This window comes from Danio aesculapii, chromosome 15, assembly GCF_903798145.1.
Source record: "Danio aesculapii chromosome 15, fDanAes4.1, whole genome shotgun sequence".
Classification (NCBI taxonomy): Eukaryota; Metazoa; Chordata; class Actinopteri; order Cypriniformes; family Danionidae; genus Danio; species Danio aesculapii.
In genome coordinates, this window is record NC_079449.1 from 47,839,741 (window position 1) to 47,852,586 (window position 12,846).

At 33.9% G+C, this 12,846-nt stretch overlaps 1 protein-coding gene across 2 annotated transcripts in view; it reads right to left on the reverse strand.

Moving 5' to 3' along the window:
* The window catches only part of wdr62 (WD repeat domain 62), a 42,607-nt gene extending 31,207 nt beyond the window's left edge, over window positions 1-11,400 (reverse strand). The window contains exons 1-7 of one of the 2 annotated variants that reach the window (XM_056473304.1): window positions 10,832-11,400; window positions 10,342-10,433; window positions 8,686-8,748; window positions 8,541-8,598; window positions 4,898-5,068; window positions 3,263-3,400; window positions 827-1,009 (exon numbers count right to left, since the gene is read on the reverse strand). In XM_056473304.1, coding sequence (XP_056329279.1) covers window positions 827-1,009; window positions 3,263-3,400; window positions 4,898-5,068; window positions 8,541-8,598; window positions 8,686-8,748; window positions 10,342-10,433; window positions 10,832-10,978 — 852 coding nt within the window. In that variant the 5' untranslated portion in view covers window positions 10,979-11,400. The remainder of the gene's footprint in view (window positions 1-826; window positions 1,010-3,262; window positions 3,401-4,897; window positions 5,069-8,540; window positions 8,599-8,685; window positions 8,749-10,341; window positions 10,434-10,831) is intronic. The other variant, XM_056473303.1, reaches the window with a different exon arrangement.
* Window positions 11,401-12,846: the final 1,446 nt, after the last annotated feature.

The following is a 12,846-nucleotide window of genomic DNA, read 5'->3' on the forward strand; positions in this document are numbered from 1 at the left end:
TATTTGTGCACGATTCTACACCATTTTGTAGTATAAATAGTGTAAGTAGTGTGTTCACACTGAAAACTCTAAAAATAATCAGAGCACTTTAATTACCCGAATGATGCACTTATTCAACCAGTAATATAAAGTGTGTTGTGTTGGACACTTCACGAACTCAACGACCGCTGCTTTGCTCATGTAGCAGAAGAGGCAGAGCTTTCAGCAACAGTTTGGTTACTTTATTTTGGATTGTGAAAGCAGTCTTCGCCTATGAGTGATTATAGCACCTCCGGATGGTGAATGCGGTTATACTCATGGCAGATATTATTTGGTAGTTTGGTCATTTGTTTCACTATTTTGGCAACCATCAAACGTCATCAGGGAAACAGTTTCAATTTCCTCTTAGTAAAAAAAACATTAGCATTCCATTTGGGACAACATTACACACATTTACTATGCTGCTGAGTGTGTAAGTACATAGTGCAGTTTGCCATTTGGGATGCATCTTAACCAAAGATTCTTCAATGGATTACTAACATCGATTAATTCCTGTAGATTAGCAATTCAAGCTAACAACGCAAGCAATGTCGATTTATGGGTTTAGATTTGTGCAAAAAAAAATTAGCAAAAATATATTAGGGATCAGTGTTGTCAAAATAACCGGTACTTCAGTATTAAGTTTGTACTAAAGATAAAAGAAGAAAAATCAAAATAACACCAAGTTTTCTTAAGTATCAAGCACCCGGTCAGCCCGGTTCTATACCATAAGTAAACGTAAAAAGGGGGCAAGAAGGGGGCGCAGAAGGTAGTGCTCCAAAAAATGGAGACAAAGTGTGTGACTTGCCTTGAGATCAACCCAGGAATCCAGCTGTCTCTTGCTGTTGAATTGGCACAGCAGACCTGTGTGTGTGATGCAGTAGGTGCTGCTGGCCATTGAGCCACGGCCACAAGCCAAACCACAGAACTGACTGTTCTGATGCTCCCCCAGCAAACCTGAACGGCCAATCAGAGGCACCGTGCTGTTTACCTGCACAAACAAACAAACATAATCTGCTCACAATCTTCACTAATTCTTCAGATATTGGTGACATATTTGAACAGAAAAAATAGGCGCTTCATTTGACAAGAAAACAGAAGTCATGGTAATATAAGGATGTGGGTAATCACAGGAAACGGCACAGAGTACTTTAGATCAACAAGCTTAACATTCACAGACTGTGTATAGGCTGTGAAGACTAAACCAAGGTGAAAGCCAAAGCCTAAAATAATCACTGACCTTTTCACTTCATCATATTTGCTTATTTATAATATTTCTGACATGAGCATCTTTTATGCTCAGCAGGACTGCATTTTCCTGATATAAAGCAGTAAAAATGGCAAAATTGTGAATTCAGGGTATTTGCAAAAATCCTAAAGGTAATTTCAATACCTTTAAGACCTTCTCAGAATATTTGAAGACCTCATCGCCACTTCAAGTTCTAATCAGTATCAAACCTTTAACTTAATAAATAGTTGTAACTAAACAGTTGTAGTTAAATAAATCAATGGAGCTCAACCATGCAGCAGAACTCCGATAAGCTCAAAAGAAACAAAGCTTGAATAAATAAGTTTCGTGGTTGTTTTCAGCGACAGGCTTCAGCCACTGTTTAAACTCATCTTACTCCAACCAGGAGTATGCAAACTTACATTTTCCCATTTTGCCGTCTGTTTCGCTCTGTGGTTTCACTACATGTGGAGAGCGTCACATCACCTTCCCACATTTGTCACAAATGACATAATTACAAATGACATCAACCGGGCAGAGGAGTTTGGCCAGACGCGCCCTGGCCCAAACCAATCGCGTGGATCGAGCACGCCGTTGTTAATATTAGAAGGAAAATAAATATAATTTATGCTTTTTCGAAGTCAAACACTTTGGACAACGCTTGAACAAAATGTAAGACCTCGTAAAAACACAATTAAGACTTTTAATACCTTTTAAGAGCCTAAATTTTCTAATAATTGATTTATCAACGTTTAATACTTTAAGACCCCGCGGACACCCTGTAATTATCTGAAGTTAAGATGTTGTCATCTACAGAAATAAAAAAAAGTTTCAATATTTAAGGTAATCAAAAGAAATTAAGTTCTCAATGTTGAAAACCATTTTATAATAATAATAATAATATATTTTATTTATAACGTGCTTTTCTAAAACCCAAAGAGCTTACAAGAAAGTAAAAACAACAAAGCACAGTAAAACAATAAGAAAATACAGTAGAATAAAAGATATCACAAATTAAAAACGGTCCTAAAAAGATGAGTATTAAGTAGCTTTTTAAAAGCGTCCAATGAACCGGCATTCCTAATAATAGTGGGAAGAGCATTCCACAGTTGGGGGACACGGAAAGAGAATGCTCTACCTCCCATGGTGCGGAGTTTGCAGCGAGTCTGAAACAGCGTAGGACCAGAGGCAGAGCGTAGACAGCGAGAGGTAGAGGAAATGGATATCAGGTCACAAATGTAACCTGGAGCTGCTTTTTGCTGCTTTATACTCATTTAGAAACTACACGGTTAGCATTAGCAGCTTAATCCACTCCATTAAATGTGCCAAGTGTTCTATTAAAAGTAATGTATAACATGTAATCGGTCACAATTTACAATAAGGTCCATTAGTTAACGTTAATTAATGCATTTACTAACATGAACAAACAATGAACAATACATTTACTACAGTATTTGTTCATGTTAGTAAATGTTAGCTAATGAAAAAACAGTTGTTCATTGTTAGTTCATGTTAACTTACAGTGCATTAACTAATGTTAACAAGCATGGACTATGTTAATAATGCATTAGTAAATCTTTAATTATGATTAATAAATGCTGTATAAGTGTTGGTCATGATTAGTTCATGTTAGTAAATGCATTAACTAATCAACCTTATTGTAAAGTGTTACCATGTAATCCATTACCGTTTGCATTTTTAAAGAAATGAAAGATTACTATTGCAGAGCAGCAAAAACACTTAAACACCAATAAAAACATTTGAGTTCTGATGTGGAACTGAAGACTGGAAAAAACAATGCAGATGTTTCAGACTCAATATTTATTCAATATTTAAGGCAATATTTATTAGAATATATATTTATATAGACAATATAATAAGCATTAGACATTCATTTAACAATTCATAAAATGTAAACAAAATAAACAAATGTATATTTATAACATGCATAGATAATTATTGTTATTTACTTAAAAAAAAAGAGCAGAAATCAGAAATATAGTGAATCTGTCTTACCCTTCTTTCCTTTGAGGCATCAAGGTACCAGAACTTCACATGTCTGTTGCCTGCAGTGACAAAGTAGCTGTTGTCCTCTGAGAAAGATACACCAAGCACACGGCTGGACACCTTATTAGATGCGATAACAGTCCCCTTCTACAAGCAAAGAAGAAAAACGGGTATTATTTAAATGTTCTTGTAAACCATCCTCACATTTCAGGTCACACACACACAATCCTCTGCTCCAATCCCTAAGCATGTACACTCAACATGAATCAATTCTGAGCACCCTCAATCATGACCAAAGAGGATTATTAAAAAAGACAGTTCACACAAACTCTCAAGTGATTTCAGTTCAAACTTTGAGTTTTGTTTATCTCTTGGTATTTTGAGAAATGTTGGTAACCAGTAGACTATGACAAACAAGAAATAAATACTATAGAAATCAATGACTATCGGTTTGCAACATTCTTCACAACACCTTCTTTTGTCTCAAGGTCGGAAAACCATGGAAGGAGAGTAAAAGACAACGAGGTTTTACTTAATAGTTGAGGAACTTGGATCATACACCCATTGTATTGTTGTTGATTAAAACAAGGTGTATATATATATATATATATATATATATATATATATATATATATATATATATATATATATATATATATATATATATATATATATATATATATATACATATATACACACACATATACACACACACACTTTAAATGCACAAAATATTATATTTGAAATTAACATACAGCTATTGAAAGGCAAGTATGTAGGGAATTAATGGCTTTTAACTTATTGTCAGCTTACATAAACATAACGACAATCTTTCAGGGTGCACTTACATAAATATTAAAGGGACAGTTCACCCAAAAATGAAAAATCGGTCATCATTTACTCATCCTCTCTTGTAACAAACCTGTTTGAACTTCTTTCTTCTGCTGAACACAAAGATATTTAGAAATTGCTATAATCCTGTAACCATTGACATGCATAATATTTGCTTTTCCGCTATGCAAGTCCATGATTACAGCAATCTAACATTCTCCAAAATATCTTCTATTATGTTCAACAAGAAAAATAAGAAACTCAAAAGATTTGGAACCCCTTAAAGGAGAGTAAATTTTTGATTTTTGAGTGAACTATCTTTTTGACTCAAAACAAAAATTGTTTTGCCAATTGAAAAAAAGATTTACACCCATTTACACATATCTACATGAATTAACTCAACATGTGGTTTAAAGCCTTTATGAGTTTCTTTTTTTGTGGCTTGAAGAAAGCTGAAAACCTGTAACCATTGACTTCTATCATAGGAAAAACAAATACTGTGGAACTCAATGGTTAAAGGTTTCCAGCATTCGTCAAAATATTTTCTTTTGTGTTGAACAGAAAAAAAAAAGTACAAATAAAGGCTGAATAAATGACAGAATTTTCATTTCTGGATAAACCATCCCTTTAATGCCAAGTCAGTATTTAGGTCAGGATTCAGTTTTAAGATTTCCAAAACTTTGAACCCTGATTGAGATTTACAGGCTCTCAAAACACTTGGATCATGTAAAAGAATGCTCAAAATCCATGAAGCGTTTAGCATTATTCAAGGTTTAAACAACTCTTCATAGCAGTCGGGCAGATAACACCCACCTTCCACTCCCAGACGCTGACAGTCCTGTCGTGTTGGTATCCCACAGACACTATATAGCTCCCGTTGGGGGAGAATGCCACACATGACACCCCATACTTATGACATTGGACCTCTGCCACCTGCGTCCTCTCCGCCACATCCCACACTCGCACACAGGGCATGTGCCCACTCTGTCCAGCAACGGAAGAAAATAGAGACAAGGAGCAAATATTAATATGAATATCTAAAACACATTCACACCATCTATTATTGTCTATCTACAGAAAGTAGGAAACTGAATCAAATCTATGGCTTACTACTATTCTTAGAATTGTTGAAAAGTTCGTTACAAAAGGCTTGCAGCAAATTATTAATAATAACAACAAAAAAAAAAGGATTGTGACACCCTGCCATAACGTATGCTGATCTGTTTAGACTATTTGGATTTTTTTTCAGGAGACATCCTTTTGTGTGCATCCTTTGCGGACACTTCATAAAAATTAATATCCAAAAACAATCATTTAAAATATTTATAAAGAAAACATAAATAAACATTAAACTGTTTTTTAATTTTTATACATTTATCATATGTATTTATAAAATATTAAATCAAAAAAGATTAAGTTCTTTTCTTTTCTTAAATGATCAAGCTTATTTATTATATAAAGCCCTTTTGGACATTTTCTGGAATAACAAGCTTTAGAAAAAAATTAATAAATAAATAAATAACTATCATGAAACTCCATAACCGTGAATTTAGTCATATTTAGGCATGGGATGACAACCGGTTTCAGTTTACCACAGTTTGGAACAGTCAAGAAACTGCAAAAGTTTTCTCTTATATTACAGGATATGCAAGGGTTTTTTTATGACTGTAATTTAGTATTTTTATGACTACGTTAGTAAAGTTTTACAACCAAGTAATTTAGTTTCGACCCTCCACACGATCTTAATCCAGCATCTCTATGATTCAACCAATTATATTTTCAGCCAATGATATTTGAGAAGCATAAAGGCGGTCGCACAATCTACACATTGTTATATATATATATATATATATATATATATATATATATATATATATATATATATATATATATATATATATATATATATATATATATATATATATATATATATATATATATATATATATATATATATATATATATATATAAACAATGTGTAGAATAAATAGCTCAGCTACGTGGACATCTCCAAACGGTGTTAAACGTGTCAGATACCGTATTTATAAGGTATATTTCAACCAAAAATGTCATTTCTGTCTTAATGTAACGATGTAGTCTCAGCCACGAAATCATGTATGCGCTGTTTGTTTACTACAGAGAGGACACACACACACACACACACACACACACACACACGAGCCCACGAATGATGTAATGATGTATAAGTGAACAGAACCTGCATAGGCTGTGAATAACAGGTAATAAAGTTGTAAATAACATTCAGTTTGTTGCAGAGTGATTGTTTGGGAGCCGCGTGGGAAGTATGATTTGCAAGTATGTTTTTTTTTTTCCAAGAGTTCAAGCTGCCATGACATGAACCGCATCCGACAGTGAAAGTGAAACCAAAACTGTGCACATTTACAATGTCATATCGCATTGTAAAATTAAGATTATGACAAGCATTTGATATGGTTTTGTTTCTTTCATAGCGAACAAAGTGAAAATAAATGTTTGTGTCAGTATAACTACTCTAGCCTATATAATGCTGAATTTAATGCAAGAGGGAATCTGATACTGACAAATGTCTCATTTCCCCAGTGAAAAAAAATGATCTAATAATGTTGTCAATGACAAATGACAAGCATATGACTCAAACATAATAATTCAACTTCAGTATTATGTAGAGTTGTATTCTGATGTCAACACTTTACTGTGCATTAAAGACTGGGACAAATTTAAAGTCTATTCAAGATCACCATTTCAAGTCTTGTAGCATTTTAACCAACAGTAGACCTACACGCAGGCCTAATAATATTAATGTTGTTTTACCATATGTTTGATAAATAACAATAATAATAGCCTACTCATATTAACATTTATTTAACACCTACAGAATCGTGAGAAAATCCTGATCTTTATTTTAGCCAGAATTGCGTAGCCCTAGACCCTCCACATCAAAAGCTACTGGTCAGCCCACGATTCATATAACACTTGAAAAACAAAATCGCTTATCCACCAACACCCAAGCATGCTATGAACCTGAACAGTGCAGTGGTTTACTTAATATCCAAAGAAAAGAAAGATATCCAAAGATGCCTTTTGTAAAGTTGTAAAAAAAAAAAATCTGTGTTTGAATCTAATGAAGATGACAGAAGTCAATGATTTAATTAGTTATTTAGCTTAACATGTTCCAAAGTATTTTAAATGTTTCTTAAAATAAAATATATCGTGTTCAATGGAGGGAAAAGTTGTTGTTTTTTACCCAGAGATGTAAAACGATGATATTTTAGAGCAGTAATCACAATACCCTGATTTTTAATTCAAGGTTATCATACTATCACAATCTTATAGCAGCCCATGTCTAGTCATGCCACCCAGCCCTATTTACTCCCACTTCTAACATGGTCTAGATGAGGAGGAAAAAGGCAGAGTGGAAAAAGCAGCATCCAATAAATAACGGCACGTCAGAATGTAGGACAACATGTGCTTTTCACGAGTTTAAATGGTGACTAATACTCATCTAAACGCAGCTGTGGCTGATATCAAGACAACATTACAATCATATGATTCTGCACAAACCAAAACAATCACAGCAGTAGATCCCAACAACAAAAACCCATCTAATATCCTTCCCTCTGCAAAAGACAAAACTATTTCTGAAGAATCAGATTTATGTCTGAAGGACCATTTAAAATGTCCGCCAGCTCCCCTATGCAATAAGCCATTATTAGTCACATGCCTAAAATAAGCACTGCGTTTGTGATCTGCCCGTAGCTACAACGATTCTCTGTTGGTTTACTAAGCTGGGACGGACACTGGGCCTCACCATGGAAACCGGGGAGCTGGAATGTGTCGGAACGCGCGGCACAGATGTCTGAGCAACCCAGACACAAGGCCACATATACAGCTGAAGCCAAAACTATTAGCCTCCTGTGATTTTATTTGTTTTTTCCAAATAAAAACAGAGCAAGTAATTTTTCACTGTATTTCCTATAATATTTTTTCTTCTGGAGAAAGTCTTATTCGTTTAATTTGGGCTAAAATAAAAGCAGTTTTTTATTTTTTTAAACCATTTTAAGGTCACTATTATTAACCCTCTTAAGCATTTTTACATCTACAGAACAAACCACTGTTATCCAATGACTTGCCTAATTACCCTAACCTTAACCTAATTAACCTAGTAAAGCCTTTAAATGTGACTTTAAACTGAATACTAGTGTCTTGAAAAACATCCAGTAAAACATTATGTACTGTCATAAAGGCAAAGAGAAAATAAATCAGTTATTAGAAATGAGTTATTAAAACTATCATGTTTAGAAATGGGGGGGGAATATACAGGGGGCTAATAATTCTGTTTTCAACTGTACATAAGAACCATATGAATCAATGGAAGATGCCTCCTGTCCCGTTCAGAAGGGCATTTAGTGCACTCGTCATTCTTTGGCCCTCAGAAAACAAATCTCAGAGCACTTACCTCACCGGTGACCAAATATTTTCCATTCTGAGAAAAGGCCAAAGCGCTGAAGGTTTTCCTGAGGATCAGACAAATAACTCAATCAGTTACGGTTTACAAGCTTATGACATCACACGACTAGAGATGATAAGATGATGTCATTTACCTGGATGTATTAAATATGTGCGTCTGCTTGTTTTTCTTTGGGCTCAGGATGACTACAACACATCTGAAACACAACAGCACTACATTTAATAATAATAATAATAATAACAACACCAACAAAACAAATATTTAACAACGTGTGTTAGTATAATTAAATACATTTACATTAATGCAAAAAATGTACGAGTCATTGTCTATGCAAAGCTTATTTAATCATAAATATTAAATAGATATTATTGTAATTCCATATAGCTGCTGTTTAGATATACTGAAAAAAAAAATCTGTTATGTATTTGTCTAGCAGCCATGACACCAGTTTATGGTCACATGATCATTCAAAATCATTCTGATTTGCTGCTAAACAAAATTGACTGTAATAAAAAGTGAATTACAGCAAGAAATAAACATCATTTGACTTATTCCCTCAGGTTATTACAATCCTGTATAATAATTCTTCCATTATACCACAAAAAAGTGCATTTCTGAAAATGTCAAGTCATAAGACGATTAAAACTAGCTGAACTTAAGTCTTTAAGCTCTGAAAAACAGGCTAAAAGTTAAAGCAAACAGTGCTTGTGTGTGTGCGCGTATTTCATAACAGTATCTGATGCAAGCTACAACAGACGATGCATTTGTTCAGTCAACACAGAGCTTTTATGGTTAAAAAATAAATAAATATACAGTACACAAATCATATGGGACTAATTTGATGCTGTATTTTCAATGTTGTTTTAAAGGGGACCTATTATGCCCCCTTTTACAAGATGTAAAATAAGTCTCTGATGTCCCTAGAGTGTTTATGAAGTTTCAACACAAAATACCCATCAATTTTTTAGCACTCTCTGAAACTGCTCCTTTTAGGCTTCGATATAAACTGCTATTTTGGTGACTGTCGCTTTAAATACAAATGAGATTGTGCTATCAGCCTCTTTTTAAACAAGAGTGGAGCAATGCAGCATATTCAAAACTAATGCTTCCCACTCAGGGCTGTTTATGTTAATGAGGGATATTGTCACTAATGGGCGGGGCTTTGCCCCCTCTGATAACATTCTTTCTTTGTAGATGTCAATCGAAGTGTTTCTACAGACACTTGTTTTTATCAAGAGTGATTAGAAAAAGAGAATTCATTAATTTTCACCATTAGAGTCTGGTTATTTCCACCCAACTGTGTTTAAACGCATTTTATAAAAGTGATTTTTGCATAATAGGTCCCTTTTAAAACCAGATAACTCATATTTATTTATTTAATTTATATATATTATAATCTACTGGGGTGCCCCAGTAGAGCTTTATGTCTAGCAGTAATGATGTCTTTCAGTAATTGGCGGATATTGGTGGGGACATGTCCCCTCCGTCCATGCCAATTCTACGCCCTTGGTTGGTTTTATATTCACACATTCGTTCAGTGACAACTAGTCTACTTTGAATATTCGGTCTGAAATCCCTTGTATGATTTCAAAACAACATAAGCACCATTTAATTGACTGAACAATGATGTGCTTTGAAAGTAAATGGCTGCTAATGCGATTTCCCTGTTTAGAATTGCCTAAATACTTTTCTGAAGTCAGACTGTGCGAATATAAAACCTACTTTATCTTCATTTAGAACTTCTGCGGTGGTTTCTATTATGACAACCAAAACATAGATATAGTCCTACCCTGCAGGATAAGCCACTGAACCGGTGTTGGGGTCACAGGTTAAAGCACTACTGCTGGAGGCAGTGATGCCAAGCACCTTCTCCAAGACAACCTGCAATAATAAAATCATCATCAGCTCTTTTTTTACTTACACACAAATACATACATATATAAATATAAAGGCAATCTCTCTATCTATCTCTATATAGATAGATAGATAGATAGATAGATAGATAGATAGATAGATAGATAGATAGATAGAGATATATATATATATATATATATTTAGATTTATAGATTGCACTTCAACATTTCACATGCAACTGGTAAACACAACAAACAGGGCGTATAAGTTAGTGTGCATTTCTTTCTGGACAATACAAAAACTGCAATGACTAATCGGCATGAAAAACTTCAGTAACGTTACGTAAAAACAGGAAGAAGTCATTCTCTGGCCTAATATAAAGTTGGAGTAAACAGGACCGAGTGAGTGTGTAGCGTTAATCATACCCGGTTATGAATGTCTCTTCTGTGGCTCTGTCGAGTCTTTCTCCTCGTGTTCGCTGGAACTGAAGTGATGTTGTTGTTGACTCTCTTTGCTCGAGAGGTCAAACTTTGGTTTATACTAGCTCCAAAAGCCACGGCTCCATCCGCCATAATGTAACCCTCTTCTTTAAAACGGTTCAGCAAGTAAACAAGACTTTATAATCACATGTTAGTTTGCGTTTAAATATTTGTTGAACGCCGTCCGGAAACGCGAACTTTCCGCTACTCTGTCCGACTCTATAAAACTGAATGTAGATCAAATAAAAAGATTTTGTTTATTAGTATTATTTTTTAGAGTACAATTCAATAACTTCTAACGTTATATTTTTCCGGCTGAAAGCGAAACTTCGGCAATGTACACACAGGACAGCTGTAAGCAATGAAGTCCATGTAATGTGATCTGATACAGGCAGTTTCAAACATACACCGTCTCCGGTGATTGGATGAGACGCTCGCTGGAGGCGGGATCATTCGTGCAGCTCTCTCGCTATTGGCTGACTTGATATGACATCGTTTATAGTTCAGCCCACACTTCTATCCATCGCTGTAAACTGTGGTGATCAGCAGCACACTATCATTAAGTGTAGCCATAATGAAAGCTAAAGTACAGTAACATAAACAATAGGATAAACGCTACATTAACAGGGTTATTTATAACAGCATGACTGAATTTCCGAACAAAATTGGGTCAATTTTTATAATTCTGCATATTTTGGATGATGATGATGATGATGGCGATATTGATAAGAATGATACGAAGAAAAAGAACAACAATAATTCAGATTACAACTATACAACAATGGGTAAGCGTTAATAAATAAACATGACAAATACATGAAAATAAATCAGTAAATTAATGAGTAAAAGGGCCTGTATGTTTGCTGCTATATTGTCCCGTCTGGATACTTTAAAAATATGGATTCTACAATTATTAATAATGATCAACTTGCATGAATTCATTCATTCATTCCTTTGATAATAAGTATATAAAATGCAAGCCTATGATGTCTTGTGAGAGACTAGTTTAGTTTAATGGTATGGTGCTTCACATATAGCACAATTGACACGCTTAACACGATATATACAGTACATCCAGAAAGTATTCATAGCGCTTCACCTTTTCCACATTTTTTATGTTACAATTTCTGTTTAACGGAGAGCAGATTTCTAATCTGCATTTCTAATCATAATAGTGTTAATAACTCATCTCTAATAATTGATGTATTTTCTCTTTGCCATGATGACAGTAAATAATATTAGACTAGATATTCTTCAAGACACTTCTATACAGCTTAAAGTGACATTTAAAGGCTTAACTAGGTTAATTAGGTTAACTAGGCAGGTTAGGGTAATTAGGCAAGTTACTGTATAATGATGGTTTGTTCTGTAGACTATCAAAAAAATCTATAGCTTAAATGGGCTAATAATATTGACCTTAAAATGTTTTAAAAAAAATTAAAAACTGCTTTTATTCTAGCTGAAATAAAACAAATAAGACTTTCTCCAGAAGAAAAAATATTATCAGACATACTGTGAAAATTTCCTTGCTCTGTTAAATAACATTTTATTAAACAAATAACAATTTAAAATGTTTACATTAATATATCAGGTAAATCTGAATGTTAAGGATGAATAATTTCATCCATATTTTGACATTTCTACAAAAGTTAAATAAAAGTAACCCATTCATTTCATTTTATGTACACTGACTTTAACTAAAGCGAGTAAACCTACTGCTTTAAAACTTTTATAATACTGTTTAAAACAATGTATAATTATGCAGTTAATTTAATTAACACATTAATTGTGCATAATTAAAAAAAAGTGAGTTTAACTTAAAGCTATGACATGTTTACTCGCTCCAAGTAACTCGTCGCATTTTACAGCAAATACTCCCATGTATATAAACTGACTTTTGTAAATATATACCATATGTATAACAATTTCACTATATAATGTGGACACAGATGTACAGCACA